Raw genomic sequence first — 15,952 nt, forward strand, 5'->3', positions numbered from 1 at the left:
GCGGTCTAGACATGCATTATTCGCAACACCTGCAGTCTAGACACGCACTGTTCTCAACACCCGCGGTCTAGCAACGCACTATGCTCAACACCTGCGGTCTAGACAGGCACTATTCTCAACACCTGCGGTCTAGACAAAGCGCCTGAACTGTCCACAACTGCGGTCTTCACACGCAACCTCAACTGTCCACGCACTGTTCTCAACTGCCCACACCTGCGGTCTGGACACGCCACTGCGTCTGTCCACGCACTATCTGAACGGCGCCGCTGTGAGGTACGTCTTGCCGAAGCTGGAGAAGCCTGTCCCGGTGGAGTACATGTCGTCCTGGTAGACCACGTTCTCCTGTCTGCTGTACTGTCCCCCTGTTGGGGCGATCTCCATGAAGTTGCCGCCATAAGACCCCACCGGCAATGAAGACCCTACTGGAAATACAGAGTAATAGTTAATAATTATATGTTCAGCTGATCTATTCATTGAAACAACCAATTCTGTAACAGGTGGCGTGTTAGCATTCAATCAAGCATTTGATAATTAAATGGTTACTCGGCATGTAAATTACTTATCAAGATGGTATGGTGACAGATAGATATGGATGAAATACTGAAACACAGAAATCAGAGCAGTATGTAACAAATCAATATTCATTGTTGTTGTCTCCAATGGGCGCGGTAGCCTAGTGGTTAAAGCGTTCGTTCGTCACGCCCGGGTATAATTTCATACATGGGTACAATGCGTGGAGCCCATTTGTGTGTCCCCAGGCATAAGAGTGATGAATATTTAGCTACCTCAAAACAGAGATCTCAGGACATCCCATTACCGGTCACGTCAGAACTACCTTTCGCGATCTTTGAAGACCACTGAAATGGCTCGACAATAGCCAACCAGAAAGCAGCTATCTCAAGCTATACGGCACTAGTTTCAAACTGACGACTTCTAGACTACGCTTTGAATATATTTTGAAATTATATTATAAACTTCTCGATACCAAATTTGAAAACGGAACAAAAGAACATTCTGATGATTGTCTAATAGAGGGCCTAGAATGTATGGCAGATCTTCCCACGGGTTATTCAAAGTCCAAATGTTTATCCCATTGAAGCAGAGATAGACGACGATTTTGACGGAGTCAGTCGTAAAGCCCGTAACTGTCGTTCGGAATATCCCGTGTTAACAATTCGAGGCTGGATGGTCAGAAAACACATTCCAACAGTCACTTTCCTGATCTGATAAGCGACGCTCTGATTGGTCGGATGAAAGGTCGTTCTGACATGACCTGTAATGAGAGGCTATCAGATCTCTGTTTGAACCAAGATTTGATTTTGATGAGATTGATTTCTAAAGCGGGGTAAAACCCAACTCACTCCAATTGTACATAAAAAAACTGGAATTAAACAATTATATTCTCTGTTCAGCTACGAATTCATGGAGTTGAATGAGTGTTTCATTTTATTGACACATTTCAGAGATCAAACAGGTTGATCAAACAGATGTTGCCCGCATTATTGCATGCTATTAATTTCCTACAGATGGTACCCACACAAGTCCTATTCGATGATCCAATGTACTGTGACAAATATCTTACAATGATAATGTCTCTAGCTCATAGGCTTTACCTGACTGGACGGCTGGCTATCTTTCGCGTCGCCTATTCGAGGGCCGGGGGGTGGGGAGGTCACAAAACGAAACTATGGTGGAGGTGTTTCATAATATAATGAAGCTATGATACTCTGGGTAATAGGGGATGGATAAAGATCAGAATTGTGTTTTATCATTGACACATTGATGTCTTATATTTTGTGTTTTGACTGCTTAATGATTGCAAAATGTGTTATTATTTCAATTCCCCAACCCCTCCTCGATATATTCTGATGTTAGAATTTTCGGCCGTTATACATACTTGAATTTCCCCATTGTTTAACGCCCGATTTTAACTAGGAATTTGACAGGAAAATAAATATCAATCAGGCATTTCTAATCAAATGGAATTCTAAATTTTAAATACATTATGAGCAATTTGTCATATGATTTAACACTTTAAACGAAATAATAAAGAATATCAGTCATTCTTTTCTGGAATTAATTCGGCAAATTAGTTAGTGGGTTGGATAGGCTTACCAGCTTTGATCATTATCTCAGTTACATCACGGTGTGATACCCGACGTGGTGCAAGTCTCACATGTTTACCTCTTTTGTGAAACCCACGAGCACAGTCATTCGTGACCAACTCGTGTTATTCCGGGACAAGCCGAATAGCGACTCGTGCCCCTTTCATGGCCATTTTTGCGACCGGGTTCCGTCTTAGCGCAAACGGGCATACCTAAAACAATTGTCAGTTCCTTGCGAAATGATTCACATATATTTCCCCATGTATTACGTATATTTCAGATGCAATTTAAAGCACATCGAGACGTTCGGAATTATATAGTATGATCGTGTCTTGGGTATATTTTTAGATGCAAAACATACGTAAAATCAAAAATTATTTCTGAGGGATTCTTTGACGAAGAACTTGAAATCATACGCGCAGTCTGATTGGTTTTTCGTTTTTTTGCACATAACATTCATCGATAGGGGGACGGAAAGCGGCGAGTGGTGGGAGCGAATGGAGCACGGTGTGGCTCAGACAAACGAATTCAAACCCATTCGTCACCACTCGCCCCTTTCCGGAACATTCGGCATGTCCCGGAATAACACGAGTTGGTCACGAATGATTCGAACCACGAAGGTACGCAACTCCGCACACCGAATTGCGGCGCCCTGACCACAGATACATCATGTGGGGTTGGTTATATACGAACCTTGAAAGTTGTCTTGAGGTCTGGAATAGTATCCTCTCGCTGAGTCAAACGCCGACCTGTTGAACGACTCCTGGTAGACGCTCCCTCGTATCAAAGACCCTTTCTTGTAGCTGTCGTAGGTTGGCGCTATGTTGTTATAGTTGTACTGGCTGTAGGGGTCGGTGGTGAAGGCCGGATGTGTTCGGCTTTCTGACCAATAGGAACCCGGACTGTGAGCCAAACCGGATGCGATTGGCACAGAGGGAAATGTCTGAGCATGCGCATGAGAGTCTGGGTAGGTCTGGACCCGTGTTGACGTAAATGCATTGTTATGTGTTACGTAGTCACTGTAAGAGTTAAGACCAAACTGAGGCAGGTAGGAGGGGCGGTCGTACGACGTTCCGTTAAATGACGAATAGTGCTTTATGGGAGATAGAGGTAATGAAGCGTGGTTGAAATTCCCGCGCGTGGCATCTTCGTGTAAGGTGAAGGACGTCTCCCTGGCAACGGCTGAAGGCGTAGGTCTAGAAAATGCCGTGCCATTCAAGGGCTCGTAGCTACCGATGTGGGGATGTGATGGGCGGTTTTCGTCTGTGATTGGGTTGGTATCATGCTCATCTGTATCGAAAGGTTATAGTACGTTATGCTTTATGTAATCATTGACAACAACAACAATAATAATAATAGCAATAACAACAACAATAATAATAATAAAGCTACAAAAGCCTTTCCATATCCAATAGAAATCACAACGACTAATCCACCACCGGTAATTAGGCTGTAGCAAAGTCAAAGTCAATGTCAATATATACAATTTAACTTGGATGACTTGACAGTTCCACTGAGATTGGAATTCTAAATGATGACAATGCAGTATAGCAGTGTGGAAGACCAGATACTTTGTCATCATTTAGCAAACCGCAAATTTGAAACTTAAAACTTTATTTTTTCTCCGATAAAACAATGAAACATTTCGTTTGACTTTTACAAACACTTGAATTCCTTTTCAAATAAATCATCACTGCCTGTGTATATTATTAGCTTACCGCTGTTGCTGTCGTAGTGATCCTCGGTGTGTTTCCTTTTCCGGTTTTTGGGAGAATTCTGGGATTTGTTTGACGATGTTCTCACTTTGGCGTGCATCTTTATCTCTTCTGAGGAAAAAACAGAAGCATAGCCTTAAAGTGCAGTCAGTTTGGTATCTTAAATTATCTAAAATATTGCAAATAACTAATAAGTCTATATTTCGATTATGGCTCAACAGCAGAGGTAAGTCAAACGTACGTTAAAAAAATACCCGTTAGTGTTGGAAAATGAGCCAAATAAAGCAGTACGATCCACGTCCTCGGGGTGCCATGTCAAGGGCGGATCCAGCATTGTGAAACGAGACCCTCTGAATCCGCCCATGCATGTGTCAGTGGTTAATGCGGTCTTACTGTAGCAGGTAACCAGCGGGAAGATACGTTACGAGGGAGCGTTTGAAAACTGTTCCATTCATTTCATGGCGTGTCAGCTTTATGTTGGATGAAAGCCCAAAATGAAACCACGAAAACTGGTATGGTTTTGATAAACCAAGAATCATAATCAGGACTAAACAAGATTCTGAGCCTGGATCATATATTTCGCAATTTGCAGCTTGTCAGACAACTGGAGCATCAGTGTCTCCCAAATACCCTTTGTTTGTGTGTTGTTTAACGCCTCTCTCGGGAATATTCCAGCTATGTGAAGGCGGTTTGTAAATAATCGAGTCTGCACCAAACAGTCTAGTGATTGACTGCATGAGCATCAATCTACGCAATTGGTATTCGATGACATGCATCAACCAAGTCAGCAAGCCCAACCATCCGATCCTCTTAGTCGCCTCTTACGGCAAGCATGGGTTGCCGAAGACGTATTCACGGTCAAATCCGTTATGTATTAAATCACAGTTCAAACATCCTATGCTAATTTTATTATTTTGTTTAAAAAACAAAAACAAAACATACCTGCATTCTTCATATGTTTCTGCACACTTTTTTGTAACTGCGTCTCGCGTGACATCTCGTTCTGCGTCTCCATGACGAGAAATACATACTCGTCTAGCATCATGTGAATGAGGTGAAACGATCCTGGAAAGGTCAAGGTCATTTATCAAGGCAGCAAGACATACGTACAACGTCAAATCTCATTAAAATCAGTTCTCGCTACCGCTGAACAAAGATCAGAGGGCATCCCATTACGGGTCACGCCAGACCGATCTTTCGCGAACTTTGACTGACCAATGGAATGACGGACATTAGCCAATCAGAAGACAGCTTTCTCGTGCTTTACGGCACTAGTTTCAAAATTGCGACTACGCTTGGAAACCTATTTTTAAAATTAAAAATTTCCAAATTGAACAGAGGAACATTCCGAAATGGGTAGTAGATGACCTAGATTGCATGGATTCAGTCGTAAAGGCCGTAACTGTCGTTCGGAATACCCCGTGTTAATTGTCACGAGGTTGCATGATTACAAAACACATTCCGAGTGTCACTTTCATGATCTGGTTAGCGACGCCTAGATCCGAATTAAATGAAATTGGTACTTTGTCGTGAATTATGTACGTTAAATAGCCCTGTGCATCATTACCTTTTGGGGAAGCTTTTAGCAAGAAATATGTTGCGATTATGTACACCTACCAAAACTGGAAGCACTATTCAAGGTGAGATCTCTCATCACAAGAGAACCAATCAGCGCCCAGTTCAGCAGGAACTCGGAGCTGACCAATTCCAAAGCACACTTCTTCTCTCGACACGGCTGTAACAAAACAATGCAAGTCAAAACAAGTCAAGTAAATGTGCATATGCCAAAATAACAACACATCATGCTCAAACCGCTACATTATAACTGCGATCAGTGTGCACATGATTTTAATTCTTAGCTCCCTGTGGAGTATAAAATCCAACGTGCCCGTGAGGCGCTAGAATGTTGACAGTCACATTACATCTCATTCTATCGGACACCTTTTCACTGCGGAGTGAACAGATGCATATATCAATCAAAGTCACTTAATTCCCTAGGGAGACACCATATGTGATACACGTGCTTTGACCGGCACATGTATATATTTGAGCAGCCCGTGTAAGCTTTGACGAACACGTATATGCCTTTGACCAGCAGACCTCCTCTCGGACCAGATGACCATCTTCCCGAGGCAAGGAATTTAACCGACTGTAAAAGTCAAGTTTCCACCCTTGCCGAACAAGGCAGAAATTTCTGGGTTCGATCGGAGCGCCACCGGTGGCTGTTACGAGTTATGTCCCTTCTATGTCCCTCCTATTTACCAATCAGATTCCATCTCTCACATCACTTGCATATGCTTCGAACAAAATGGCGTCGACCAGTCTAGGCGATCTGATCGATAATCAAGATCTATGTTGTAATAAAACGAATCTTTTCCTTTTCCGGTGGCTATTACTAGTTATGTACCTTCTATATCCCTTCTATTGACCAATCAGATTCCACCTCTCATATCACTTGCATTTGCTTTAAACAAAATGGCGGCTCCCAGTTAAGACGATCCGATCGACAAAAAATCAAACAAAGTTATTCTGATCAACATACTCAAACGATATTCATGTCGCCGGACCGAATGCCACGTTTAACAAATTTGGAACTGTGGAATATAATGACATTTGTCTAGACAACTGAACAAAGTGCAAATACCCAGCAGATTTCCCTGTCACTATACGGTTAACGAGATTCTCTATTGATTGGTAGTGTAAGAACAGAAAGTATATTTGCAGTTATTGCACAATATTGAGAAGAGGTCCCCGACCTGAAGAACACATTTGTCAATTATATTGTCCATCCATTCCGTGTAAGCTTCTATTGGTGCTTGCTTGCCCAGAAGGTTTTGAAACTCGTCGAAATCTGAAACAGATGTAGATCTGATAAAAAAGACGATTTCATGTGGAGGTGAGGTGAGGTGAGGTGAGGTGAGGTGAGGTGAAATGGGGTTTAACGTCGCATTCAAGATTATTGCACTATAAAGCTATCCGCATGTACGTGTGTGTGTGGCTGCTTGGTCCGAATCTATGCCGCTTTCTGTCTACTAGGCCAGAGAGGCGGTCATTTCAAGTCAATAGAACACTTACTTATTGTCATTACAGATCCTGATTGAACAGGACTTGGCACATCGTACGTACTTTCTAAGATAGCATCCCTGTGCGCAAGGGCTCTCTCGGGGTCGTGGTAGCCAACCTGACAGCATAGTTCATCAATGTCAAGGTCAGCGAGGTCTTCCTGCATCACACAAACACAGTCGTGGTTCACCAGCACCGACCTTGCTGTCTGAAAGTACAGAGTGATTGAGTGAGTCTGTTAGTGACGTGTGAGTTTCGATCAACGCCGTGTTGAACAGCACTTCAGTTATATTACAGCATGTCAGCTTAATGTGGGAGGAAAGCGCGAAGTGAGGTAGGCGTAGACGACGACTTTGGTGAAACCCACGAGTACCCAATAGTCTAAGACATAGGAAATCGTTGGGGCGAGTGGTGTGCCTAGACGTGCCAGGAACCTTTGAGACCAGTGAAGATCCGCGTTAGAATAGGTATTCAGCAACCCATGCTTGTCGTGAGAGGCGACCAACGGGATCGGGTGGTCAGGCTCGTTGACTTGGTTGAAGCATGTCATTGTACCCCGATGGCGTAGATCGATGCTCTTCGTGTCAATCACTTGATTGTCTGGTCAAGACTCGATTATTTACAGACCGTCGTCATATTAGGATACGATGACATTCACAAAGCGAGCCTGACCACCCGATCTCGTTAATGGCCTCTTACGACAAGCGTGGGTTGCTGACGACCTATTCTCTACCCAGATCGTCAAGGGAATATAAATACGTAGCTCCTCTCTGCCCTTATATATACGAGTTGAACATCGGGAGAGAACCCCGCCTGAAGTTATAGATATTTGCGAAAGGATTTCCGGGGACGAAAACGCAAATATACCACTACTGTTCAAAGCGGCTTTAAACCAAACCTATTCACAGGTAAATCGCTCGATGAAAAACATATGACCACACGTTCACCGTGAAGTGTCGGGGAATGAATGTTTTAATCTGAGGGAGATTTGTTATCTGGACGAAATAGTTTCTTGTTCCAACATTGTTGTGCTATGGTAAAAAAATACTATTGTGAGATTTCACTAAACTACTACAGCATGTATAACGCCTACATATTCTTCTGATGTTCTGATCTGCAATCATTGGTGACACATCAACAGAAGACACACCCAAGGCGAGCTTCGATTTCCGCACAATTGAAAGTTATATACATGACGTTGGTGATATTAAACACTATTATCCCCAAGCAAGATATCTATTTAACCGTCAGCGTATTGATCAGGAGTCAGAGGCCATGGCCTGGGTTTACCTGAGCAAGGTGAACAAACGAGACTTGTCTCCGGACGCTCAACACAAAGCCACGTGCCACTGAAACAAGAGAAGTCGGTGTTAGTGTTGAGGGGACAATGCCGATGTTCGTGGGCAGAGAAGAATGGCCAAACACGGCACAGCGGTGGGATAATCCATCGGATTAATGGATTGAACGTGAGATGATGGAACACTGACATGGATCAGAAAATTGACAGGTCAGGCGCCATGACTTCTTGGCACCAAGATCTGAGTCACGTGTGTGGCTGTTGACTGGGCAAGGGTTTGGCCAGGATCTGTGTTAGGATCTGTATGATGTGGAACTTGGCGTAAGGGTATGTGCCCCTGGATGTTTGGCTGGGTAGAGATCTGGGCAGGGTATGTGTGGTCTGTGTCATTGTGTGATGTGGAACTTGGCGTAAGGGTATGTGTCATGGAACTTGACATAAGGGTATGTGCCCCTGGATGTTTGGCTGGGTAGAGATCTGGGCAGGGTATGTGTGGTCTGTGTCATTGTGTGATGTGGAACTTGGCGTAAGGGTATGTGTCATGGAACTTGACATAAGGGTATGTGCCCCTGGATGTTTGGCTGGGTAGAGATCTAGGCAGGGTATGTGTGGTCTGTGTCATTGTGTGATGTGGAACTTGACATAAGGGTATGTGTCCCTGGATGTTTGGCTGGGTAGAGATCTAGGCAGGGTATGTGTGGTCTGTGTCATTTCATGATGTGGAACTTGGCATAAGGGTATGTGTCCCTGAATGTTCAGCTGGGTAGAGATCTAGGCAGGGTATGTGTGGTCTGTGTCATTGTGTGATGTGGAACTTGGCATTAGGGTATGTGACCCTGGATAGAGATCTAGGCAGGGTATGTGTGGTCTGTGTCATGGTATGATGTGGAACTTGGCGTAAGGGTATGTGACCCTGGATAGAGATCTAGGCAGGGTATGTGTGGTCTGTGTCATGGTATGATGTGGAACTTGGCATAAGGTGGAGAGGGTATGTGTCCCTGGATAGAGATCTACCAATGTTGTGTACTTCACTTGACAGAGGGTTGGAGAGGGTTTATCATCGTTTTGATACTTGACTGGGCAGGATCTGTTTTTGGTGTCATCTGTGATAGGACAGTGACTGGACAGGGTCAACCATTGATGTAATGTTGGACTGGACAGGCAGTTGGGCGATTAGGTGCCTCACTCCGAGAGTGTGGGTTCGAATCCCACAAATGCACTAGAATTTTTACTTAGAAAGTGTTATCCCAAATATAACATATGTTACATTTAAATGGCATTGCGTATTCACTATACCTTCTTGTTTTCTGTCCTGGATGTCCTTTGGGGCATTCTCCAATGACGATTCCAACCAAACAGGGAGACGTTTCACGAACACTTTGATTTCTGATCCTAGACTGCCGAAAGGATCAGATACAATGATAATGTGGCATTGTGGTTATGCAAATGTAACATTGGAGTAGCATGTATGGAGGCACAATTGCAAAATGGAATTACGTGTAATTATAACAAAAGCGATTCTTATACAGTAAACTACAGTTAAAACGAACTCAAAGGGACTACTAATGTTAGTTCGTTATAACCGTAATTCGTTATAAGTATATATACAGCATAACCACAGCAAATTGTCGGGACCAAAAAAGTTTGTTATATCCGTCATTTCGTTATAAGCGTGTTCGTTATAACCGTAGTTTACTGTATTTGTAAATTCGTGATATGCAATAAGCTAAGAATAAAATCCGAATTTAGTTAATCCTCATTCTTTCTAATAAGAAAAATACAAACGATACTGGCAAATCAATATATGGATATGCCGTGAATGCATGATATTTAGAGATATAAGTATATGCATTTTAATCTTGTAACAAATATCACTAAATGTAAAAGTAATCGTAACATAGGAATAACCATATTTGGAATCATTAAGAAGAACATATAGCGGAGAGGCAAACCTAACAGGTCGTGTGTGCCTAGTTATTATACACAGCTTTTAGCGTAATATTTGGTGTCATCTGTAGAGCATAGGTATCAAAAGGAACAGAAATTGTCTGCACCAAAAAATGTTTAAAAAAATTATATTTTGGCTCAAAGTTCTAATTTAAAAATTATCTTGTTTTGCAGCTGTAACTGAACAAATATCCAGTCTCATACAACACCTTGAAGTGTGACCACGCTCTCCGAATAGCGTCCTTCGAGAACAAACCTTCACAGCTTGTCTTTGGGACTAATTACTACAAAATTTTGCGTCGGCAGGATACATGGCGGTAGTTAGGCCTGATACAGATCGAACAAGGGGTAGTAATACTTCTCACGTTCTCGCGTTGTCCCGAAGCAAGGCGAGAAGATGCTTGCCCTCCCCTTGTATCACCCGTTGCCTTACAAAGCCGTGGCCCCACATGGGGCAGGACGGGAGATATTGGCTTGTTTGTATCACTGTGTGGCGTTTATCTAGTGGCGGTTCCTTTGATGTTTTCTTACCTGTCAGGTAGATCTTGTATGGAGGATGGGATGAGCACGTCGACAAGCACCTGGGTGAGGGGGAGGAGAAGATAGCGTCAAGTACTTTGAAGCAAGGTGGTAGAAAAATAAAATTCATTTAGTGAATCCTTTTATTGTTTCGGTGCATGTTAACATGTGCACATACCGGTTTATTTCGGATTATAAACGCCCCCACAAATGCAGTCGAAACGAGCAGTGGGGACCTACACTCATTGTTTTAATCCACTAGCTTAAGGTTGAATTTTGTCATGAAGACACTTGGTCACGTCGTGGTATTATTACGTGCTAATGCATTTCTCCGTAGGGTTTCAGGATAAGAAAAGTTCCCCGCCATGATGGTCGTAAGAAACGACCTAATGGACCGGGGGGGATCAGGATCGGTGACTTGGTTGATTGGGTGTAGTCGTACCAGACGCCGTGGATCGTTTCGTAATATGAATCACTGGATTGTCCGGTCCAGACTCGATATTGTACAGGCCGTCGTCATATGACTGGTATATTGTTGAGTGCGGCGTAAAACAACAAGTAACAACAAAGCATGGAGGTCTCTGGGAATCTGGTATTTTCAACTCGATTTTAAACTTCTTTGCCCACCTTATACAAGATGGAGTCACATAAGGCGATGACGTCAGCAAGCACTTCGGCTTTAAGAACCTCTACCAGGTGCTCCGGCATCCCTTGCCAAAAATGCAGCAGAAAATTCTGAACCTTCACAAAGAAAAACAGTAATGTATTATTCTTAGATTAATTAATTAGAATGGCAAAGGGAACTACAGTAACTACGGTTATAACGAACTCAAAGGGACCACTAATTTTAGTTCGTTATAACCGTAGTTCGTTATAAGCATATATACAGCATAACAAAAGCAAATAGTCGGGACAAAAAAGTAGGTTCGTTATATCCGTCAGTTCGTTATAAGCGTGTTCGTTATAAACGTAGTTTACTCTAAATGTCCATGCATTATCAAAGACTAAAATGACACATTTGTCGTGAGATGGTAACAAAACTAGTATCTTAATCATTTTCTATCTATATCATCAAATGTGTTCTTCCATACATCTGCATTGAAGTTGACATATCTATTCATACAAGGGCGACCCGTGAAGATCCGGGGTAGAATAGGTCTTCAGCCACCCATACTTGCCGTAAGAGGCGACTATGCTTGTCGCAAGAGGCGACTAACGGGATCGGGTGGTCAGGCTCGCTGACTTGGTTGATGCATGTCATCGATCCCAATTGCGTGGATCGATGCTCATGATGTCATTCACTGGATTGTCTGGTCCAGACTCGATTATTTACAGACCGCCGTCATATAGCTGGAATATTGCTGAGTGCGGCGTTAAACAACAAACCAACAAATAACACATGGGCACAGTCGTCTAAGGCGCGACAACTCGCCGTGCAGAGTAGCATATAGCGTCGCTGCGCCAGAAATCTACGTTTGTGGGTTCGAATCCAGGGCCGCCGCGATTATGTTTCAAGGTTTGTCAGCACCATAACCGTGCCCGTGGGTTTCACCGGAGTGGTAAACATCTGAAACCTGCATCACGGGTCTCTTCCCACATCAAGATGACACGCCGTGATGTAACTGAAATATTGTTCAAAGCGACGTTAAACCCAACTCACTCACTATTAACCCAGGCCATAGCTATTATAATTAATTTTATATCATGAGCGAGTGAGTGAGTTTAAATCCGATTTGATCAATATTCCTGCATTTGTACGGCGGGGGATATCAGAATATGAGCTTAACACATTGTACTCATACGAGCGTTTTATCCAGTAGGGTACGTCGCCTGTCAATAATATCGCGCGGCCTAAAAGCTGCCGTACAGAATAGCAGGTTACATTGTCAATTGCCATTAATGAATAAATGTGTATTGATATCGATCAAATTATTTTGACAAATAAGTCAATCTCGGGCAATTGAAGAGAACATTTAAAGTATAACCACATGTTCGTGCGGACGGCTTAGTCATCACTCAACTTCTTCAACCATTTAACAGGTGTTAAAATCATTACTCCACTAAGCCTGGATTAACACAATGAAAATTTATTACCAAACCGCGTTATTATTCAAGCACGAATTCTCCCCTTGCGGTGCACGAAAAAAGGACACTAATTTATCAACTTTCTCTCGGCCTATACTGCAGATTAAAAGACTACGGTTGTCCTAAACCAGGCAACCTTTGACCTCGGACTCTCAGCCTGCTCGCGTGTTATGCTGTTAGTGTTCGCAGAATACGCGCGTGTTATGCTATACCCGTACATTCACTCCTTGGGGTTATCGCAAATGACACATGGGGCTCTCAATGAGAGAGGACGATACCTGGCCTCTGTGTGGTTGCTAGCCACGTGCTTTCTAAATACGTGATCGACGCACGTGGGATGAATAAGATCGTGTCAGCTTTCATTAAATTGGCGTTGATAGTTTGGACATCCGTGTACTCGGTGCCCGCGGGACGTGGGACATTTCAAAGTAATGTTTGCAAACAGCAAGATAAACTGAAGACTCCGTAACAAACTTCGTTTGAGCGTATATATCCACGTTCTAAAAAATATATTTCACTGATAAAAGGACAAACCGACATGCCGTGGATAACGGCGCTAAGATGCTGTCAAAGCATTGATTTGTTTGGTTCTTGAATTCATGATTGATTGGATTAAATTAATGATAATATGATAGTGAAACAATGTCTGTTACTTATCGTTAATGATATACAAAATTGGGAATTGGGTTAGTAAATGAGTATGATTTTACACCGCTTTGGGTAATACTCTAGCGCTATCGTGGCGGGGGACACCAGAGATTGACTTCACGCTTAAACCCATGTGGGGAATCGAACCCAGGCCCTTGACGTGACGAGATAACGCTTTAACCAGTGGGCTACCCCATTACCGTGGACTTGGTTTACCGTGAATTCTTTTGGTAAGCATGTGGATCAAGGAATCTATTATTACTACAAGTGCGAGCCATAGGACATAATATAAAAAATATATACTTTGCCATGATTCATTTAGTATACTGGAAGAAAATACTCTCTTTTAAAAACAAGTCCAGTTTCCACTCTTGCCGAACTAGACTGGACTAACGAGTCTATGCATAGTCCGACATCCGGTTCGTAAACAACATGGATTCCAACGTGCAGATTTTGGTAGCATATTAACCGCCAACTGGGCGTCGACAGATATTTTGCAAATCTTTTTATGTTTTTAATCAAGGTGCTCAAGTGATGAAATTGGAAGGAAAAGATTCATATTATTACAACATAGATCTTGATTATCGATCAGATCGCCTTGACTGGTCGACGCCATTTTGTTCGAAGCATATGCAAGTGATGTGAGAGATGGAATCTGATTGGTCAATAGGAGGGGCATATAAGGGACATAACTAGTAATGGCCACTGGTGGCGCCACGATCGAGCCTGGATCGGAAATTCCAGCCAAGTGCGGCAAGGGTTGAAACTGGACTTTTATAGTCAGTTCACGCCCTTGTCTCGGGATGATATCATTTTCAAGAATATTTGCAGTTGATGATTGCGGTTGCCTTGGATTGGAATTCATTATGTATTCTGCGATGGGATATATAGACTACAATATATATATATATGTAGAACTTAAATTTCGAAAGTTTTTACATTTGTTTAAGATTCAATATGTTGGACCGATTTTATATGACATTTTGTCAAGTTTCAGTAACATGGCTATCATACGTACCTCATCAAAGTTAGCACTTATTACTGTGTCCAGAATACGTTGGCAGTGAGTGCGATACATCATAATAAATGTCTCCATCTGCAACAACAACCCATGAACACTCGATAAACATTATATGTATAATCGTATTACTTTCACGTGATATATCCAAATTCCATTTCTGCGCCAGATTGTTTTCTACATTCAGCGTCGAAATTTAACGCTGTCTAGGAATTATGAATAGGGTATTTAACAATGTGATACATTATATGTGGGCGAATGTATATTTTTGTACCATCTGCTTTGGACAAAACACTTCTGATGAAAAATGGTTCGGGTTGAAAACATCCTCGATTATCCAGGGTCGTATTTCTCCATGCTAAATACCCTGAACCCATTCGCCACCACATCTTCGTCTCGGGCATGACGCCACCACCTCCAATGGTCCTATGTGTCACTTACTGCATAATTCTTTTTGCTTATGAAAAAAGCGACAAAAACCCTTTTGATAATCATAAGAAATATCTACGAGTCCGACTACATCAGGAGCATGTATTAATGAATCACTATCAAATGGTGATGATACCAGTTGTTCGAGAAAACCCGTTACAAACACTTGGAAAGGCAAGTCAATTGTTCACCTAAGTACACACGGAAGCATATGATTCCAAATATGGAATTGCATCGGGCATCTTTTTGGTCACTTATGCGTCAAATTTGAAAATGTCCTCCACATATCACACAACTTTTTAAAAATCTTTATTGAAGCCTCGAAGGTTGTAACCTTGATCAAACAACTTTTGAGCAATGGTCGGAGGACGCTCCTCGAAATATTCGTAGAATTATTCGATTGTACCTCAAACGTTGCGAAATGTAAACACCAAAGACCAGAGCTGCAGGAATATTGCTCGACATAAATGAAAAGTTGACGTTTGGAAAGTTGAAGTTAGCCCTCTTGGCATACAGCCTTGTGAAGATTTGTTTTGTCACTCTGAATCTTTATGTATAGATCTAAATATGAAACAGATGCGGCGGTTTTACTGGTCTCCTTTATTTATAGTTGGTGAATCTGAAGAGAATTGGCTATTCGAACACCATTTAACGTTATCAGGTAATCAGTTAATTCGATTGGATGAGCGTGGTGGTTTCAGGGTATTCAATGGAGCAGTACAATACCGCCATATTTATGATGCTCAATGGTGCTCAGAAACAAACACGGCTCACCTTCTCTCTGTCGATATCCTCCGGGAGTATGAGGTTATTGGCGTCTGGGAACTCGGGAAGTAGCGTTCCTGTCTTGGAACTGAGAGAGTATTTCCGGTTTGATCCCTACAATGGAATATGAGTGAGTGAGTTGGATTTAACGCCGCTTTTAACAGTATGCCAGTTACATCACGGCGTGTCAGCTTAATGTGGGAGGAAAGCTCGAAGTGATGCAGGTCTCAGACGTTTACCACTTCGGTGAAACCCACGAGCACGGGTATGGTGCTGACAAACCTAGAAACATAATCGGGGCGAACCGGGATTCGAACCCACAATCATAGGTTTCTGGCGTGCGCAAGGGACGCAACTCTGC

The 15,952-nt window shown here is 42.6% G+C and overlaps 1 protein-coding gene across 1 annotated transcript in view; it reads right to left on the reverse strand.

The window, feature by feature from the left end:
• Window positions 1-249: 249 nt before the first annotated feature.
• Window positions 250-15,952, reverse strand: part of LOC139462650 (DNA-binding protein RFX6-like) — a 49,160-nt gene continuing 33,457 nt past the window's right edge. The window contains exons 7-20 of the mRNA XM_071244481.1: window positions 15,601-15,705; window positions 14,398-14,475; window positions 11,274-11,387; window positions 10,659-10,708; window positions 9,477-9,577; window positions 8,174-8,232; window positions 6,947-7,091; window positions 6,577-6,671; window positions 5,438-5,555; window positions 4,763-4,885; window positions 3,827-3,931; window positions 2,799-3,395; window positions 2,116-2,118; window positions 250-422 (exon numbers count right to left, since the gene is read on the reverse strand). Of these exons, the coding sequence (XP_071100582.1) occupies window positions 250-422; window positions 2,116-2,118; window positions 2,799-3,395; window positions 3,827-3,931; window positions 4,763-4,885; window positions 5,438-5,555; window positions 6,577-6,671; window positions 6,947-7,091; window positions 8,174-8,232; window positions 9,477-9,577; window positions 10,659-10,708; window positions 11,274-11,387; window positions 14,398-14,475; window positions 15,601-15,705 (1,866 nt within the window). The remainder of the gene's footprint in view (window positions 423-2,115; window positions 2,119-2,798; window positions 3,396-3,826; window positions 3,932-4,762; window positions 4,886-5,437; window positions 5,556-6,576; window positions 6,672-6,946; window positions 7,092-8,173; window positions 8,233-9,476; window positions 9,578-10,658; window positions 10,709-11,273; window positions 11,388-14,397; window positions 14,476-15,600; window positions 15,706-15,952) is intronic.

This window comes from Haliotis cracherodii, unplaced genomic scaffold (assembly GCF_022045235.1).
Source record: "Haliotis cracherodii isolate W230 unplaced genomic scaffold, xgHalCrac1.p SCAF_15, whole genome shotgun sequence".
NCBI classification, from domain to species: domain Eukaryota; kingdom Metazoa; phylum Mollusca; class Gastropoda; order Lepetellida; family Haliotidae; genus Haliotis; species Haliotis cracherodii.